This window comes from Oncorhynchus nerka, linkage group LG7 (assembly GCF_034236695.1).
Source record: "Oncorhynchus nerka isolate Pitt River linkage group LG7, Oner_Uvic_2.0, whole genome shotgun sequence".
Classification (NCBI taxonomy): domain Eukaryota; kingdom Metazoa; phylum Chordata; class Actinopteri; order Salmoniformes; family Salmonidae; genus Oncorhynchus; species Oncorhynchus nerka.
The window spans coordinates 81,404,611-81,424,527 of NC_088402.1; the positions used below are offsets into that span (position 1 = coordinate 81,404,611).

At 41.6% G+C, this 19,917-nt stretch overlaps 1 protein-coding gene across 1 annotated transcript in view; it reads right to left on the bottom strand.

Moving 5' to 3' along the window:
- LOC115118141 (neurokinin-B-like) overlaps positions 1-19,790 on the bottom strand; it is a 25,468-nt gene extending 5,678 nt beyond the window's left edge. Inside the window, exons 1-5 of the mRNA XM_029646678.2 lie at positions 19,657-19,790; positions 19,002-19,127; positions 16,860-16,959; positions 16,511-16,543; positions 16,264-16,317 (exon numbers count right to left, since the gene is read on the bottom strand). Of these exons, the coding sequence (XP_029502538.2) occupies positions 16,264-16,317; positions 16,511-16,543; positions 16,860-16,959; positions 19,002-19,112 (298 nt within the window). The 5' untranslated portion in view covers positions 19,113-19,127; positions 19,657-19,790. The remainder of the gene's footprint in view (positions 1-16,263; positions 16,318-16,510; positions 16,544-16,859; positions 16,960-19,001; positions 19,128-19,656) is intronic.
- Between the last annotated feature and the right edge of the window lie 127 nt (positions 19,791-19,917).

Sequence of the window (19,917 nt, forward strand, 5' to 3'; positions counted from 1 at the left end):
GGTTTTGAACACTGAGCTGTAGTCAATGAATAGCATTCTCACATAGGTGTTCCTTTTGTCCAGGTGGGAAAGGGCAGTAGGGAGTGCAGTAGAGACTGCATCATCTGTGGATCTGTTGGGGCTATATGCAAATTGGAGTGGGTCTATGGTTTCTGGGATAATGGTGTTGGTTGTGAGCTATGACCAGCCTTTCAAAGCACTTCATGGCTGCAGACGTGTGTGCTATGGGTCGGTTGTCATTTAGGCAGGTTACCTTAGTGTTCTTGGGCACAGGCATGGCGGTCTGCTTAAAACATGTTGGTATTATAGATTCGGACAGGGAGAGGTTGAAAATGTCAGTGAAGACACTTGCTAGTTGGTCAGCGCATGCTCGCAGTACATGTCCTGGTAATCCAGCCTTGTCAATGTTGACCTGTCTAAAGGTCTTCCTCACATCGGCTGGAGAGAGCGTGATCACACAGTCTTCTGGTACAGCTGGTGCTCTCATGCATGTTTCAGTGTTATTTGCCTCGAAGCGAGCATAGAAGTAGTTTAGCTCATCCGGTAGGCTCGTGTTACTGGGCAGCTCTCGGCTGTGCTTCCCTTTGTAGTCTGTAATGGTTTGCAAGCCCTGCCACATCCGATGAGCGTCAGAGCTGGTGTAGTACGACTCGATCTTAGCCCTGTATTGACGCTTTGCCTGTTTGATGGTTTGTCGGAGGGCATAGCGGGATTTCTTATAAGCTACCCGGTTAGAGTCCCGATCCCTGAAATCGGCAGCTCTAGCCTTTTGCTCAGTGCAGATGCTGCCTGTAAGCCATGGCTTCTGGTTGGGATATGTACGTACGGTCACTGTGGGGACGACGTCATCGATGCACTTACTGATGAAGCCAGTGACAGATGTGGTGTACTCCTCAATGCCAATGGAGGAATTCCGGAACATATTCCAGTCTGTGATAGCAAAACAGTCCTGTAGCTTAGCATCTGCTTCATCTGACCACTTTTTTATTGATCTAGTCACTGGTGCGTCCTGCTTTAATTTTTGTAAGCAGGAATCAGAATGGAATTATGGTCAGATTTGCCAAATGGAGGGCGAGGGAGAGCTTTGTATTCATCTCTGTGTGTAGAGTATAGGTGGTCCAGTTCTTTCCCCTCTGGTTGCACATTTAACATGCTGATAGAAATGTGGTAAAACTGATTTAAGTTTCCCTGCATTAAAGTCCCCGGCTACTAGGAGCACCGCCTCTGGGTGAGCGTTTTCTTGTTTGCATATGACGCAATACAGCTCATTCAATGCTATCTGACTGTGGTGGTATGTAAAACAGCTACAAAGAATATAGATGAAAACTCTCTAGGTAGATAGTGTGGTCTACAGCTACTCTACCTCAGGTGAGCAATAGCTCGAAACTTCCTTAGATATCGTGCACCAGCTGTTGTTTACAATAATACATAGACTGCCGTACCTCCTCTTACCAGGCACCGCTGTTCTATCCTGCCGGTACATCGTATAACCAGCCAGCTGTATGTTGATGTTGTCGTCATTCAGCCATGACTCCGTGAAGCATAAGATGTTACAGCTTTTAATGTCTCGTTGGTAGTTTAATCTTCCCAATAACTCGTCCATTTTATTGTACAAAGACTGCATGTTTGCTAGCAGAATTGAGGGGCGTGGTTCTTTATTCGATCGCCTCCGACTCCTCAGAAGGCAGCTCGCCCTCCGGCCTCTCTTTCGCCGCTTCCTCTTCACGCAGATCACTGGGGTCGGCTCCTGTTCCCGAGGGAGCCGTATATCCTCCACCTCGGGCTCGCAGAGTCGTGAAAGAAGAAAAAAGATTATCCTAGCCCGTGGTGAGTAATCGTAGTCCTGATGTCGAGAAGTTATTTTTGGTCATAAGAGACTGTAGCGGCAATATTATGTACGAAAATTGTTTAAAAAAATAAGTTACAAAAATCGCAGATAAACAAAGAAGAAAACACAATCTGTTGGGGGCAGGTAAAACGTCTGCCTTCTGCTCCGACGCCATCTTTTTTGAGTGCTCTTCTTGGAGAAGCTATGAATGTGAGAAAGAACCCCGCTGACACAGTGGTTAACACAGTGAACTCTATGGCCACCAACTGCACAGACGAGACAGACTTTAGCTACACAGTTAAGTCAGGGAAATCAGGATTCACAATACCAGGCGGGCAAGCTAGGGATGTGAAATATAGAGTCAGAGGCTGGCAAAAGGTGGGTGTAATGTTGTTTCAACCATGTGTTATGTCTCATGAACCAGAAGGACTTTATCTCTACCACAGCAGGGAAGTCAACATTTGTGAAAATCTAAGTGCAAAATTAATCACACAATATCTGGCTTGCACCTAGAACATGTCTAGGCAGTACAGAGTCAGTAGTTGCTATTTTCCCTGTGCCCATTTAACTTACCCCTCAGGGAGACAAGAAGGGTGCACTCTTTACCATGCAGACAGACCCAGCAGCAGGTGATGGCACCAATGACAAATCGTACAAACTCCAAATGCAATGTGAGAAATGATATCCCCCAGTAAACTTAAGTCATCTAGATCAGGTATTCCCAAACTGGGGTGGACGCACAATGCCGTCGGGGGTACGCCAAATAAAATGTGATTCACTATTTTCATATATATATATATATATTATATATATTTATTATTGTTTTCTTGTTTCTTTTCTTCACATTTTCAAACAGTCCGTTTATATTTTCCAACGGGGCTATACATTTGGGTGAGGGTTTTTTCTTGCCTGAGTAGCCTCGTTTCACTGCTAAAAATCTAATTAAACCATCTAGTGTTCAGCTAAATAACAACACAATGCTAACCATGTGTATGTGACAAATAACATTTGTCACATACACAAATACAGGTAGCCTAGTGAAATAATTAACATCCAATCACATTAACCATTACTCTCTCGCGGGAATTCCACTAACGGTCAGAATGTAGCCAAACGTAGCTGCTGCTCATTCAGTTTGCTCGAAAATTGATAAATGGTTCAAAAAAGTAAGGCGCACCAGCTTATATAAGTTTATATAATATACACTACCGTTCAAAAGATTGGCGTCACTTAGAAATGTCATTGTTTTGGAAAGAAAAGCACTTTTTCTGGCAATTAAAATAACATCAAGTTGATAAGAAATACAGTGCAGACATTGTTAATGTTGTAAATGACTTTTGTAGCAGGAAATAGCTTCAAGGCCAGCATCCCGGAGTCGCCTCTTCATTGTTGATGTTGAGACTGGTGTTTTGCTGGTACTATTTAATGAACCTGCCAGTTGAGGACTTGTGAGGCGTCTGTTTCTCAAACTAGACACTCTAATGTACTTGTCCTCTTGCTCAGTTGTGCACCGGGGCCTCCCACTCCTCTTTCTATTCTGGTTAGGGCCAGTTTGCGCTGTTCTGAACACAGCGTTGTACGAGATCTTCAGGTTTCTTGGCAATTTCTCACATGGAATAGCCTTCAATTCTCAGAACAAGAATAGACTGATGAGTTTCAGAAGAAAGGTCTTTGTTTCTGGCCATTTTCAGCCTGTAATCGAACCCACAAATGCTGATGCTCAAGATACTCAACTAGTCTAAAAAGGCCAGTTTTATTGCCTTTGGAACACAGGAGTGATGGTTGCTGATAACGGGCCTCTGTACACCTATGTAGATATTCCATAAAAAAAATCTGCCGTTTCCAGCTACAAAAGTAATTTACCACATTAACAATGTCTAAACTGTATTTCTGATCAATTTGATGTTATTTTAATGGACATGAAATGTGCTTTTCTTTCAAAAACAAGGACATTTCTAAGTGACCCCAAACTTTTGAACGATAGTGTATATTATATTATATAATATAAACTCAGCAAAAGAAGAAACGTCCCTTTTTCAGGACCCTGTCCAAAGATAATTTGTGCATATCCAAATAACTTCACAGATCTTCATTGTAAAGGGTTTAAACACTGTTTCCCATGCTTGTTCAATGAACCATAAACAATTAATGAGCAAGCACCTATGGAACTGTTGTTAAGACACTTACAGCTTACAGACGGTATACAATTAAGGTCACCGTTATGAAAACTTAGGACACTAAAGAGGCCTTTCTACTGACTCTGAAAAACACAAAAAGATAGATGCCCAGGGTCCCTGCTCATCTGCGTGAACATGCTTTAGGCATGCTGCAAGGAGGTGTGAGGACTCCAAATGTGGCCAGGGCAATAAATTGCAATGTCCGTACTGCGAGACGCCTGAGATAGCGCTACAGGGAGACAGGACGGACAGCTGATCGTCCTCGCAGTGGCAGACCATGTGTAAAAACACCTGCACAGGATCGGTACATCCGAACATCACACCTACGGGACAGGTACAGGATGGCAACAACAACTGCCCGAGATACACCAGGAATGCACAATCCCTCTATCAATGATCAGACTGTCCGCAATAGGCTGAGAGAGGCCGGACTGAGGGCTTGTAGGCCTTTTGTAAGGCAGGTCCTCGCCAGACAACGTCACCTATGGGCACAAACCCACCGTTGCTGGATCAGACAGGGCTTGCAAAAAGTGCTCTTCACTGATGAGTCACGGTTTTGTCTCACCAGGGGTGATGGTCGGATTTGAGTTTATCGTTGAACGAATGAGCGTTATACCGAGGCATGTACTCTACAGCGGGATCGATTTGGAGGTGCAGGGTCCGTCATGGTCTGGGACGGTGTGTCACAGCATCATCGGACTGAGGTTGTGGTCATTGCAGGCAATCTCAACGCTGTGCGTTACAAGGAAGACATCCTCCTCCCTAATGTGATACCCTTCCTGCAGGCTCATCCTGACATGACCCTCCAGCATGACAATGCCACCAGCCATACTGCTCGTTCTGTGCGTGATTTCCAGCAAGACAGGAATGTCAGTGTTCTGCCATGGCCAGCAAAGAGCATGGACCTCAATCCCATTGAGCACGTCTGGAACCTGTTGGAACGGAGAGTGAGGGCTAGGGCCATTCCCCCCAGAAATGTCCGGAAACTTGCAGGTGCCTTGGTGGAAGCAAGAACTGGTAAATCTGGTGCAGTCCATGAGGAGGAGATGCACTGCAAAACTTAACTTCTTGCGTCGAGCCAACCCGGATCCGGGATCATGACTACAGCAATTACCATAACGCAACGTTAACTATTCATGAAAATCGCAAATGAAATGAAATCAATATGCTAGCTCTCATGCTTAGCCTTTTGTTAACAACACTGTCATCTCAGATTTTCAAAAATATGCTTCTCTACCATAGCAAACCTAGCATTTAGCATTTAGCGTTAGCATTTAGCATTCGCATTTAGCGTTAGCATTTAGCGTCACCAGGCAACATTTTCACAAAAACATTCAATAAATCATTTACCTTTGAAGAACTTCGGATGTTTTCAATGAGGAGACTCTCCGTTTAGATAGCAAATGTTCAGTTTTCCTGAAAGATTTGTGCAGGAGAAATCGGTCCGTTTTCTGCGTCATGTTTGGCTACCAAAAAAACCCGAAAATTCAGTTATAAAAACGCCAAACTTTTTCCAAAATAACTCCATAATATCGACTGAAACATGGCAAACGTTGTTTAGAATCAATCCTCAAGGTGTTTTTCTACATATCTCTTCAATGATGTATCGTTCCTGGAAGTGTGCTTCTGCTTCTGTGTCCCATGGCAAAATGAGTGTTACTGACAATTGCGCACCAATTTAGACAAAGGACACCGGACGGACCCCCTGGCAAATGTAGTCTCTTATGGCCAATCTTCCAATGATATGCCTACAAATACGCCACAATGCTGCAGACATCTTGGATGAACGACAGAGCGCATAAGCTCGTTCACAGCATATTCACATCCATATAAGGAGACGTTAGTAAAACACAGCGTCAAAAATCCTGTTCATTTCCTGTTTGAAGTTTCATCTTGGTTTCGCCTGTAAGATCAGTTCTGGGGTACTCACGGATAATATCTTTGCTGTTTTGAAAACGTCAGAGTGTTTTCTTTCCAACGCTGGAAATTATATGCATAGTCGAGCATCTTTTCGTGACAAAATATTGCACTTAAATGGGCATGTTTTTTTTATCCAATAATGACATAGCGCCCCCATAGGTTGAAGAGGTTAATGCAGCTGGTGGCCACACCAGATACTGACTGTTATTTTTTTATATTGACCCTCCGTTTGTTCAAGGACACATTATTCAATTTATGTTAGTCACATGTTGTGGAACTTGTTCAGTTTATGTCTCAGTTGTTGAATCTTGTTATGTTCATACAAATATTACACATGTTAAGTTTGCTGAAAATAAACGCAGTTGACAGTGAGAGGACATTTCTTTTTTTGCTGAGTATGTGTGCAAAAGTACTATCTCACAACTAAATGAAACCTTCACTCTTACGCAGACATTTAGAAACAAAACATGCCAATTTGAAAAAATAAGCCAGGGGAGTTTTTTGAGCAAGAATTAAGACTACTTTCGAGTAGTAAGACATGTATAAAAGCAACAGATACCATTAATAAGAAGTGGCTAGGAGCGTCTTATATGGTGAGTTACCGAGTGGCTAGGACAGGCAAGTCCCATACTATTGTGGAGGACTTAATTATTCCTGCTGCCGTGCATATGGCTGGGACAATGCTGGGGGAAAACGCCAAAAAGACTATACAGACAATGTCTTCATCAAACAACCCTGTTTCATGACACATCAGTAACATGGCAGGAGATGTTTTGAAACAATTACTGCTTTGCATACATGCCAGTGAATTCTATGCGTTACAGCTGGATGAGTCAACATACGTGGCGGGCCTGGCACAGCTCCTTGTATATGTCCGTTATGTTAATGAGGGTCATTTACAGAAGACAGTCTTTTCTGTAAACCCCTGGAAACCAGGACAACAGGAGAGGATATTTTTAAAGTACTGGACAGCTTTGTGACATCAAATGGACTTTGGTGGTCAAAATGTGTTGGTATCTGTACTGATGGCGCAAAAGCCATGACAGGGAGACATAGTGGAGTGGTAACGCGCATGCAAGCAGTTGCTCCCGACACCACTTGGGTGCACTGCAGCATCCACCGAGAGGCTCTTGCTTCCTAAGGAATGCCTGACAGCTTGAAAGACGTTTTGGACACCACGAGTGAAAATGGTTGACTTTGTTAAAGCAAGGCCCCTGAACCCTCATGCATTTTCTGCACTATGCAATGATACGGGCAGCGATCATGTAACGCTTTTACAACATACAGAAGTGCGCTGGTTATCAAGGTGCAAAGTATTGACACGCTTTTTTAAAATTGATAGACGAGCTTAAAGTTCTTTACCGAACATACATTTCTTTTGTCTGCCCGCTTGCATGATGACAAGTTTCTCACACGACTGGCCTGTCTGGGTGATGTTTTTTCTCACCTGAATGATCTGAATCTAGGAATACAGGGACTCTCTGCAACTATATTCAATGTGCGGGACAAAATTGAGGCAATGATTAAGAACTTGGAGCTCTTCTCTGTCTGCATTAACAAGGACAACACACAGGTCTTTCCATCATTGTATGACTTTTTGTGTGAAAATTAACGCAAGCTTATGGACAATGTCAAATATGATATAGAGAAGAACCTGAGTGAGTTGGGTGTGTAATTACGCAGGTACTTTCCTGAAACGGATGACACAAACAACTGGATTCGTTATCCCTTTCATGCCCTGCCTCCAGTTCACTTACTGATATCTGAACAAGAGAGCCTCATCAAAATTGCAAGAAGTGGTTCTGTGAAAATTACATTTTTGTCACGCTCTGATCTGTTTCACCTGTCTTTGTGATTGTCTCCACCCCCCTCCAGGTGTCACCTGTTGTTTGCTAGTCTGCCCGGTTTTGACCCTTGCCTGTCCTGACCCCGAGCCTGCCTGCCACCCTGTACCTCCTGGACTCTGACCTCTGATCTTTTGCCTGCCCACGACCATTCTCTTGCCTGCCCCTTGGATTATAATAAATATCAGAGCCTCAAACGATCTGCCTCCTGTGTCTGCATCTGGGTCTCGCCCTGTGCCCTTATATAATTGATTCAGAAGCCACTGCCAGATTTCTGGATTTGGCTGTGCTCAGAGTATCCTGCCTTGGCAAATGTCATTGTTAAGACACTGATGCCCTTTGCAGCCACGCACCTATGTGAGAGTGGATTCCTCGCCCACACTAGCATGAAAACGAAATACAGGCACAGACTGTGTGTGGGAAATGATTCAAGACAGAGTCTCTCCAATACAACCCAACATTGCAGAGTTATGTGTATCCTTTCAAACACACCCTTCTCCTTAACCTGTGGTAAGTTATTCACAATTTTCGATGAACAAATCACATTTTATATGGAAGATGGCTAAATAAAGAGCAAAATGATTGATTATTATTATTTGTGCCCTGGTCCTATAAGAGCTCTTTGTCACTTCCCTCGAGCCGGGTTGTGACAAACTCAGTCATAAATGTATCGTATAGTGTGTGTGTGTGGCAGGCTTACAATGATGGCATAAAACAACATTTGATTGTGTGCTGATGTTAGAGGAAAATATAGTTTAGATGATTAGAACCATTTATGCTAATACTATTATGTTATGATTTGAAAAGTATGGGTTCTTAATTGTACTGTTACTGAAAATGTAAGCAGAAATGAATTGTGTCTGTGTCTCCTGGGAAAGTTTAAGAAGGAGGGATAAGATAGTTTTTCAAACAGATAAGAATGTTTTGGTTGGATTCCATTAGTGGAGATAAGTTATCCTTTAGACAGGTTGGAATGTAGTTTATGAGGGGAGTGAAACTATCTCCAGGACCGAATACTACACCATTGTAAGGCTGGGAGAGGGTGTGAAACTGATGACGTCATTTTATGTCTTCTTTCTTTAAAATGTAATGTTCTTTGTATTTTGGGTCAGTACTCACTTGAATTAAACGCTATTTACCTGGCTTTTAAGACGGGTCTCAATCTATTTCATGCATAATTAATGAACTTACAATTCATTAATGAATTAGATATGAGTGTTAATTGGTTTCGGCAATTAAAGCAAACAGGAATTTAGAATTCCTCTATCAGCTTACATTTACATTTAAGTCATTTAGCAGACGCTCTTATCCAGAGCGACTTACAAATTGCTGACCCTGGTGCTAGAGGGGGTACAGCTGGGGTACAGCTGACCCTGGTGCTAGAGGGGGGTACAGCTGACCCTGGTGCTAGAGGGAGTACAGCTGACCCTGGTGCTAGAGGGAGTACAGCTGACCCTGGTGCTAGAGGGAGTACAGCTGACCCTGGTGCTAGAGGGAGTACAGCTGACCCTGGTGCTAGAGGGAGTACAGCTGACCCTGGTGCTAGAGGGAGTACAGCTGACCCTGGTGCTAGAGGGAGTACAGCTGACCCTGGTGCTAGAGGGAGTACAGCTGGCCCTGGTGCTAGAGGGAGTACAGCTGACCCTGGTGCTAGAGGGGGTACAGCTGACCCTGGTGCTAGAGGGAGTACAGCTGACCCTGGTGCTAGAGGGAGTACAGCTGACCCTGGTGCTAGAGGGAGTACAGCTGACCCTGGTGCTAGAGGGGGTACAGCTGACCCTGGTGCTAGAGGGGGTACAGCTGACCCTGGTGCTAGAGGGGGTACAGCTGACCCTGGTGCTAGAGGGGGGCACAGCTGACCCTGGTGCTAGAGGGGGGTACAGCTGACCCTGGTGCTAGAGGGGGGTACAGCTGACCCTGGTGCTAGAGGGGGGTACATGTGACCCTGGTGCTAGAGGGGGGGTACAGCTGACCCTGGTGCTAGAGGGGGTACAGCTGACCCTGGTGCTAGAGGGAGTACAGCTGACCCTGGTGCTAGAGGGAGTACAGCTGACCCTGGTGCTAGAGGGAGTACAGCTGACCCTGGTGCTAGAGGGGGTACAGCTGACCCTGGTGCTAGAGGGAGTACAGCTGACCCTGGTGCTAAAGAGGGTACACAGCTGGAGGTTGAATATTTGAAGGGGTATGGGACGATAAAATGTTTGGGAGCCACTGATCTAGATTCAAGGCAGGAATAAGTAGTGAGACAAATGTAGTTCGACGAATCAGATGTGTTTGCTGAGAATTCCGGGAGATATAGGTTGTGTGAACCTACGTGATGACACACCTGTACAGAAATCCTACAACTCCATTCCAAAACCATTGTAGAAGGAAGTGAAGGAGCATGTGCACACACTGCTTGAAAGAGGGGGGGTAAGAAAGTCAAAGTGGTCCTACTCATTACCTGTTGTGTGAGAACAGTGGGAGAGGTGAGGCCTATTCTCTGATTTCTAGGTTCCTATAGAAGATTTCTTGAGACTCGCAAAAGCGGTGAATGAACTGCTCCAGCCCGACGGAGAAAATACAGTGGAGAGCAAAATGTCCCAAAGAACATCGAAAGGAAAGCTGAAAACCAAATGTTCACGTCAATTGCCATCAAAGATGCCAGTAGAATGGACAGCAGCCCACCAGGCCATTGTAGATAGATTTGTGAATGCAGTTAACTACCAGTAAACTACCAAAGGCAGCAGGAAAAGATATGAATGATAGGTTATAGGTCGAAGACCTTGTCTCCAGCTGAAAATAACTATCACCTACACTCCGGAAAGCTCGAATTCCTGGCTCTAAAATGGGCTGTGACAAGTTCCGAGATAATCTCTAATATGCCTCATCTTTTACAATATACACAGATAACAATCCCCTTATATTGGTGATGAGTACTGTCAGGTTTAACGCTGTAGGGCACAGATGGGTGCGTGAACTAGCAAACTTAAATTTTTACATGAAGTACCGCCCAGGGAAAGTCAATATTGACGCAGATACTCTATCCAGAAACCCACTTGACCTCCAATAAGGGTGAATGAGAGTTCACCAACATGACTCAAGATGTAATTACTGCCATCTGGAAGGAAAGTAAAGCTGTCAAAGAAAAGGAGGCTATGTGGGCAGCTGCTCTGTCAATCAGTCTTCCAGTTCCTGACAACACTAATGTCTGGGAAGGCATGATACCGTTAACCGTTGAGGACATCCAAGCTGCCGAAGAGGTTAAAGGGGCGACAACCAACAGACGCCGAGAAAAGGCAACTGCGTGTGAGAGCCAAACGCTTGCTCATATTGTACATTCATAGACTCTACTCGTCACGGAGCAACACTTACTCACCACAGTTCCTTCTCTTTGGCCAACTACCCCGCCTGCCCATTGACCAGTTGCTTGGCCTCAATCAGTGTGATAAACAGGTGTCACAACCAGTCTACACTCAGAACTAGGCCACCAAAATGCAGGAAGCTTACCAAGTTGCATCTGAAAACAGTAGAGAGTCCTCTGCTAAAGGCAAAAGACACTACGACCATGGTGCAGTGGCCCTCCAAACTGGAGATAAGAGTCTTGGTGAAGAATATGTTAGAGAGAGGAGAACCAGGCAAGTTGCAGGCCTACTGGGACACTGCCATACACAGGGTGGTAATAAAGATTGGGGAAGGACCAGTCTACAAGGTGGAAAGGGAGAATGGTGCTAAGGGCATCAGAGTGCTCCATAGCAACATGCTGTTGTTAGTGAACGACATACCTGTGTGAAACATGAGACCTTGGAAGAGAGGAAACAGCCTGCTAGTAAAAGAACATCAAACATGGAACATGGAGGAGATGGGGATGAAACTTCAGAAGAATCTAATGAGGAGGAAGACTTCTGTTCTCGTGGAGTTAACCCAGTTGCAAGCGCAGAACACCCAAGACCTCAGATAAAATCACTAACAGAAGAGGCCTATATGTTTCATCCCTGTATTCAGGATACCGAAAGTAGTTAGTATGAGAACATGAAGCAGGAATCAGAGGTCCTAGAAGAACCAAACAATGAGGATTGGGACAATGCCGAAGGGAGAGAGGACCATGTTGAAAGGAGAGATGATACTCCCGAAACTGTAGTTGGGCCCAATCCAGACAATGGTTGTTCATGTATGAATGACGTCATGGATTCAGATCAGCAGTGCGTAGAGGAAGGGATGGATATCAGAAGATCCCAATGTATCCAAAAAACCCGTGGTGGAAAAAGTACTCAAAAGTTATACTTGAGTAAAAGTAAAGATACCTTAATAGAATATAACTCAAGTAAAAGTGAAAGTCACCCAGTAAAATACTACTTGAGTAAAAGTATTTGGTTTTAAATATACTTAAGTATCAAAAGTAAATGGAATTGCTAAAATGTACTTAAGTATCAAAAGGAAAAGTATGAATCATTTCAAATTCCTTATATCATGCAAACCGATAGCATAATTTCATTTTTTTTTGTATATATATTTACGGATTGCCAGGGGCACACTACAACACTGACATTAATTTACAAACAAAACATGTGTTTAGTGAGTCTGCCAGATCAGAGGCAGTAGGGATGAACAGGGATGTTCTCTTGATAAGTGCGTGAACTGGACCATTTTCCTGTCCATTCAAAACGAGTACTTTTGGGTGTCAGGGAAAATGTAGAGTGAAAAGTACATTATTTTCTTCAGGAATGTAGTGAAGTAAAACTAGAAGTTGTCAAAAATATAAATAGCAAAGTAAAGTACAGATAGCACAAAAAACAACTTGAGGTACTTTAAAGTATTTTTTACTTAAGTACTTTACACCACTGCCTAAAACCAAGGAGCAAGCTAACTTATGACACACTTGGACAGCCAACATACCAGATGTGGAGACCTAACATTCATGCCTTATAGCAAACTCTACCACCCGCTCCACCAATATGCATGTCTACTTACCAATGTCAGCAGTGTGACCAATATCAATACCAGTGCCGAAACCTATACAGAACACCAGACATACTGCTCAGTTACAGACTTGCTGAGTAATAACAGGAGGGACTATTTAAAGAGGGTGAGCGTGTCAGGTTGCAAATAATTGAGTTAGGACTTAAAGTACATGGGATTCAAGGGATAACTTTTCTATTTTGCTGGACTAAGTCTATCCATTCCTATGCAGTCAGGTATTTATTATGCAGCAGTAGATGCAATTACAGTCAGGACACAAGAGGGCGCTCAAACTTGTGTTGGACTAGGAATCAAAGGAGTAAGTACTGAGCTGGCTTCAGTGTTGACATGTTCGCAGTTTTCCAGCGAAGTTGGGCTACTTTGAAAACGATGTCGCGGGTGAAAATGCATTGGTTGCGGGTGGCGGGTTTTTGGGCTACTTTCAATTGCACCGCAATCGTATTTCTTCGTTATATATATATATATATATTTCACTGAGTCAGGGAGACAGAGCAGCACGCGCGTACATCGTGATAACTTTTTACCGGTTTTAGGTAGGCTATTTAGATGGGTCATTATGGAGACACCCTTTTTTCCATAAAACATTAACAAGCTAGAACTGATATCGGCGAGAATGCATTTGAAATCGACACTAGGCGCACTAGAGCACTTCAGATAAATTCGCTCAGAGGTGGTTTAAATAAACTGCATTTTTGAAGGTGAATTTTCTTATGGATAACCGTATCAGGCGAAGGGTTTTACTCATGCTCATTTCTAGGGAAATTTGAAATGGAAGTTATGGAACTCCCTCGCGTGCTTGTGTTATGGGGAAATGGCCACAATGAAAATCACATTACATGTGGGGACTGATAGGCGACATTTGCATCTGGATGGCCATCAAGTAAGCTATTAATTTATATGCCATTCTCGGCTACTGTAGCCTGCCATTTGATACAGTAAATACACTATGTTGAAATTATTATATCACTGGAGTCGATGCAAATCAATTTGTGCCACTTGTGTAGCCTACCTGGAGCTGGCAAACGGATTTAATAGAATATAATTCAGTTTGTTGTTGTATCCTTGTGTAATTATGCAATTATTAATGGCCATGTTTAGTTAAATTAAAAGTTATCAATTGTGATCATGTTCACAGCTCTATCACAAATGTATCATTCTCCATTGTGGATTTTCTCCTGAAATGAGATGTTGGCATGTTGGCCTATCAGGGGCTATAGGCCACCTGCATCTGGCACAGTTGAATTGCAATTATTTTGAAATAACAAGTGAATCTCGCAAATAGGCGATTTATGTTTGTAGTCTTAACATTTGGCAGATAATGACGGCACAATTGCGAGAAAATAGACTAACATTCGTTTTTTAAAGTTCGTCCAAGTGATTGCACTTCCTAACCTCCTGCCCAATGTATGACCATATTAGAGAGACATATTTCCCCCAGATTACACAGATCCACAAAGAATTCGAAAACAAATCCAATTTTGAAAAACTCCCATATCTTTTGGGTGAAATTCCACAGTGTGCCATCACAGCAGCAATATTTGTGACCTGTTGCCACGAGAAAAGGGCAACCAGTGAAGAACAAACACCATTGTAAATACAACCCATATTTATGCTTATTAATTTTATCTTGTGTCCTTTAACTATTTGTACATTGTATAAATATAATAATATTTGTAATGTCTTTACTGTTGTGAAACTTCTGTATGTGTAATGTTTACTGTTAATTTTTGTTGTTTTTCACTTTATATATTCACTTTGTATGTTGTCTACCTCACTTGCTTTGGCAATGTTAACACATGTTTCCCATGCCAATAAAGCCCTTGAATTGAATTGATTCGTGCAGAGATTTCGAGACCCTCTGTCCAAAATTCATCACTCAAACTCTCAGGTCGATGTATCTATCGTTATGCACGTGCACAAACAGGGTTCATTTAGGCAATAAAGCACAAGGGGGTGTGGTATATGGCTAATACACTACGGCTAAGGGCTGTTCTTATGCATGATGCATCGCGGAGTGCCTGGACACAGCCCTTAGTCGTGGTATATTGGTCATATACCATAAACACCAGAGGTGCCTTATTGCTATTATAAACTGGTCACCAACGTAATTAGAGCAGTACAAATAAATGTTGTGTCATACCTGTGGTATAAGGTCTGATATGCCACTTATGTCAGCCAATCAGCATTCAGGGCTCGAACCACCCAGTTTATAATTATAATTTAGTGCTGAATGCTGATTGGTTGAAAGCCATGGTATATTAGATGTGTACCACGGGAATGACAAAAACATACTTTTTACCATTCTAATTACATTGGTAACCAGTTTATAATAGCAATAAGGCAATTTAGGAATTTGTGGTAAATGGCCAATATACCACGGCTAAGGGCTGTTCTTACCACACCTCCTCCAGCCTTACTGCATAATCAAAGCAGTCAAAACAAGTTAAATCGACATCCATTGATGGACAATGATCTGGAGAGTTTAATAAGGGTGTTTTATCTTTTCTCTTGCGACTTATTCTTAAACTCGCAATAATTATTATTTTGATGAAAAAACAAATTTAGCTTCTTAGTCTAAGTCGTTAAAGATGACAATGATATTCCTTCTTAATTCGGTTGATAACTTTATGGAAAAGGGGTTATTGTATAAATGTGGCAACTCTTGCAACAACATTTTTTATGGGCTAGTGGTCAGGCCTTGTGGGCGGGTTTTCAGAGGTCATTGGCCTCCTATACATTTTAGCTCGACCTGGCAACCTTGGCTGGCCTCATTATTAAAATGGAGTTACTTGATAAAGTTTAAACATTCTCACGTGCTTCCTTTTTTCCACCTCATTTCATGTAAAATTCCTTTATTTGTACTTTATTTGTTGTTGATGAGTTACAAGGTGTTTAGCAACATGGTCTGACATTCTTTGTAATGTTTATAGGTCATGGGGTTATATTTTTGATGAAAATTCAATGTAGCAAACAAGCTAGTGAGCTAGGCCAGCTAGCTATCGATATCCAAGTAACTATTTTCTAATGTATATTACAGTGAATGTATTGGATGGTTTATTTGTTCAACAGGAGAGTAATTTCATCTCATGGTTCAGGGGGATGCAGAACGTAGTTGGGCTGTTATTAGAGTAATACTCTGTCGTGGTTCTATCATCAGACTTTTGAACTGTTTGTCTTGCTGATGTGGTCATCATAAAATGGAGCCGTTTGCTATACAAGACTGGGAGACTGAATGTTAGTGTGTTCATGGAGGAGACTGAAATACTGAATGGTGTTTTGTTTCATTGGGTAATGTCAATTCTATTTTTGTTATTTCTTGAAATTCAATCTAAGAATCATTTCATCTTTATGTAAACTTATTTGATATGAATATTCATTTATTTAACTTTTGATTGATTATGAAAACAGAGTCACTTGATACAATTGAAACGTTCTCATGTGCTTCCTTTTTTACACCGCATTTCATATTACCTCCTTACTGCTCTCAGATCTCCATCCTGAGGCTAATAACATATACCCATCCACCTACACTCACCAAGTTCAGAGTTTCTTCTGCCCATAAGCCCAACAAAGACGTCGTCCATCTCCCCTGTTACAAAAAAGGCTTAGATCATTATCAAATGCAGGTGTTCACAGTATGTTTACATTTTTTAGGACCTTGGGTATGAAAAAAGCACTTTATGAATTATTATTATGACACGAAATGCCTAAATTTTCAATTAAAAAGAATAACATTTCTATTGATATGTAAAAGAAACAGTAAATGAATGGTTATTACTAACTTTTATGGGGAGATGGTGGTAGAGCATTTATATCTGGGGAAAAACAAGGCAAATAAATGGCAAAACATCAGAAATCCCAATAGATCTCCAATAAAAAGTGAATTAGTCCTATGAAGAATGTCCTTTACCAGCAGTGAACACCAGCATCAGAACATGTTATGAAATAATGAAAGATGTATCATTGGTATAAACACTTCTATCCATCATGAAAGGCCTGAGTCAACACAACATCATCTCTTTAGGCCAGGGCAAGCACTTTGTGACAACTGTGGTCTGCTGATGTAAAAATGGTATTTCTAAATAACTTTAGTTTGATCTAGGATGTGGAGCAGACAGAGCAGACACTTACCAGCGCTCCTTCTCCCCATCAGCCCGACGAAGCTGTCATAATCCAGACCGTTATATCTCTTCAGAATGGTCCGCTGGATGTTTCCAAAACCTGGACCCTCCTGTAATGATGACACATGATTGTATTCAGTGTTTTTTCTTTTGTGTTCAATCACTTGTGCAAGTTTTTAGATGTAAGTGGTACACTCCCGGGTACAAAACTCTGAACTGATAACACTTGTAATGCCCCATTTTACATTCAAAACCTTGCATACATTGGGGTTTCACACATCTTTCACCCCTGAGTCATCCATGCCAAAATATTTTCTGTGAAATACCATGAGAACATGTTGTTTGGTCACCAATAAATCAGATAACGATAGACTAACCATTTAATCATTTTAACTACCATTTAATCCAATAGCAAAAAAACAACATTAGTTTTTATAGTGCTGAATAGAAAGAATAGTAGATGGTAAGTATAATTTCTCATACAGTACATTTGTATCCAGTGGCAGATTGTGAGCATATTGAGAAACATGTAAAGCTTATAGTTTAATTTTCCTTATAAATTACATACGTAGGACAAATCATCAAAAATAGTGGTATTGTAAAGCAGTTGTCCACTGTAAAAACGTAGCACAGTGTTGTGTGTCATTTGTGCCTCATGCAACATTTTTTTAACCTTTTTACCCTTATTGCCTGTTTCTCTGCTTACAGTGTATCAATGCAATTCAGATAACGAGTGGAATATAATATGTATATATATGATATATTTAGGTATTTCAGCAGTGCATTGTACACTACACTATACTTCCAAATGGTAGCACATAGTGATTATTTCTACTTTGTCCTGTTGAAGAACACTGGCTGATGGAGAATGTCCTGTTGAAGAACACTGGCTGATGAAGAATGTCCTGTTGAAGAACACTGGCTGATGGAGAATGTCCTGTTGAAGAACACTGGCTGATGGAGAATGTCCTGTTGAAGAACACTGGCTGATGGAGAATGTCCTGTTGAAGAACACTGGCTGATGGAGAATGTCCTGTTGAAGAACACTGGCTGATGGAGAATGTCCTGTTGAAGAACACTGGCTGATGGAGAATGTCCTGTTGAAGAACACTGGCTGATGGAGAATGTCCTGTTGAAGAACACTGGCTGATGGAGAATGTCCTGTTGAAGAACACTGGCTGATGGAGAATGATGATGTAGTATTTACAGACACATCCATATATGATTCGGTTTTACCTTCCAGCATAAATTTGTCAAATTGACACATTTATGAGGTAAATATATAGAAATGTACAGTGTTCAGCAGTAATCAAACTATAATGTTAACTAGGCACTACATACATTTGTTTCAGTAGTTATTAGTGTTGAGAAGTTTGATTAAGTGATAGTAATTGTATTGTTAACAAATGACATTAAAAAAAAGTAAAGAGGATATTGCATTTTGAAAAGCAGATACTTAGATTGAATATGTATCCAAATTGGAAGAGTGATTTGGTGCAGTGGACAAGAGACTTTGTGAATTAGCTTGTTGTACTCAGTCAATTGAAAATGTACTTGGGAGTTTTGAAACACCAGCCATTGATGATCTGTTTAGATTTGTGTGCTTAGAGTTGTGAAAATGTAACACATACTGTACTTGTGAAAATTGCACCAAAGTGATTGGAGAAAAAAAAATGTAAGCACCCATGGTCATTCCACCCCCCAAAGATCAATGTGATGACGTTGAATCAGCTTGGAAAACGATTTGGATTTTCAAAAAGTAATCAATGAATGGCATTGCGTCTCTTTTTCACCCAATTTTTAACCTACATCCAATTACATGGTAAATAGTTTTGTTGATTTCACGTTGAATTAGTCGACAACTCAACCAAATGTAAATCAAAACTAGACGTTGAACTAACGTTTGTTCCCAGTGGGCAAGGTCTGGTGAAATATGAAGGAATTAATTCATTCTAACTCATTTAATGTTTTCATGTCATATGAAACAATGTTCTCGCTCCACAGTCCGGCTTTGATTCAAACTATTAATTGGCTATAGTGTATTTTATCAGTAATTTGAATTCATAAATCATATTTATTGTAAGGAAAAACAGAACATTTACGCGCTAACCTGAGATTTAAATTGAAACGTTAGGCTGAGAAACTTCCATACCTCTGAGTTGGTTGATCTGTGTGCCCCAGCCGCAGGTTCCTCGCAGCTGGACTGGCTTGAGTGGAGTTTCATGGCGACAAACAAAGCCACCAGCAAAATGCCGCTTCTCATCTTTTTACCACCAACCTGTAAGGTGAGTGACGATGGGTTAGCAACAATATAGCCAAACAACTTGAAAAGTTTGGATAAGAGCTCCGCGGAAACCAAACTCGCATCACATTTGAGCCTGGTTTTACGCGAATTAATATTGTCCCTCAATAAATATAATATAGCTGACAGATATGACTCTACAATACAATCTTTAAAAGAAAATGAAAATAAAAAGACCCAAAAGGAAATGTCTTCTTGTTTGAAAATACGCATAATGCGCACTGAAATGTTGACATGCATTTTGAATTTAAAGTCTATATTAATAAACAATGGCAGTTATTTTTGCTTTGTTCGGATGTTTTCAAGGACATTAATCATGTTTCAACAACAACAAGTCCAATATTTATGTTTTTCCCGCTGCGTTCAAGGTTGGGTTATCAGCGTCTCCAAATGTCGCTGAAATATGCACGCCATTTGACAAGCATAGCAATCATTTAAAAACATCTAGATATATAATACATCATATAATACAGGGCATATTTCTCTAAAATAAATACTTATTTACCCGTTTTCCGATCGAAGTGGTAATATTCTGTTACACCGCGCGTGTGCCCAGGTGCGTTCTGGAGTGAGGAAAGGCGTGAATAGCTCCTGCAGTGCAGCGACGAGATCCACGAAGAAAGTGAGAGGTCCAGTCCACATCTGTTTATTAAATGATAGCTGGGTATCTGCGCGAGTCCAATCGGCTGCAGAAACGTAGGTGGGTTCTCGACGTCATAGCACATTCTCGTGTACACTCATATTCATACTACGCCTAGCTGTCATC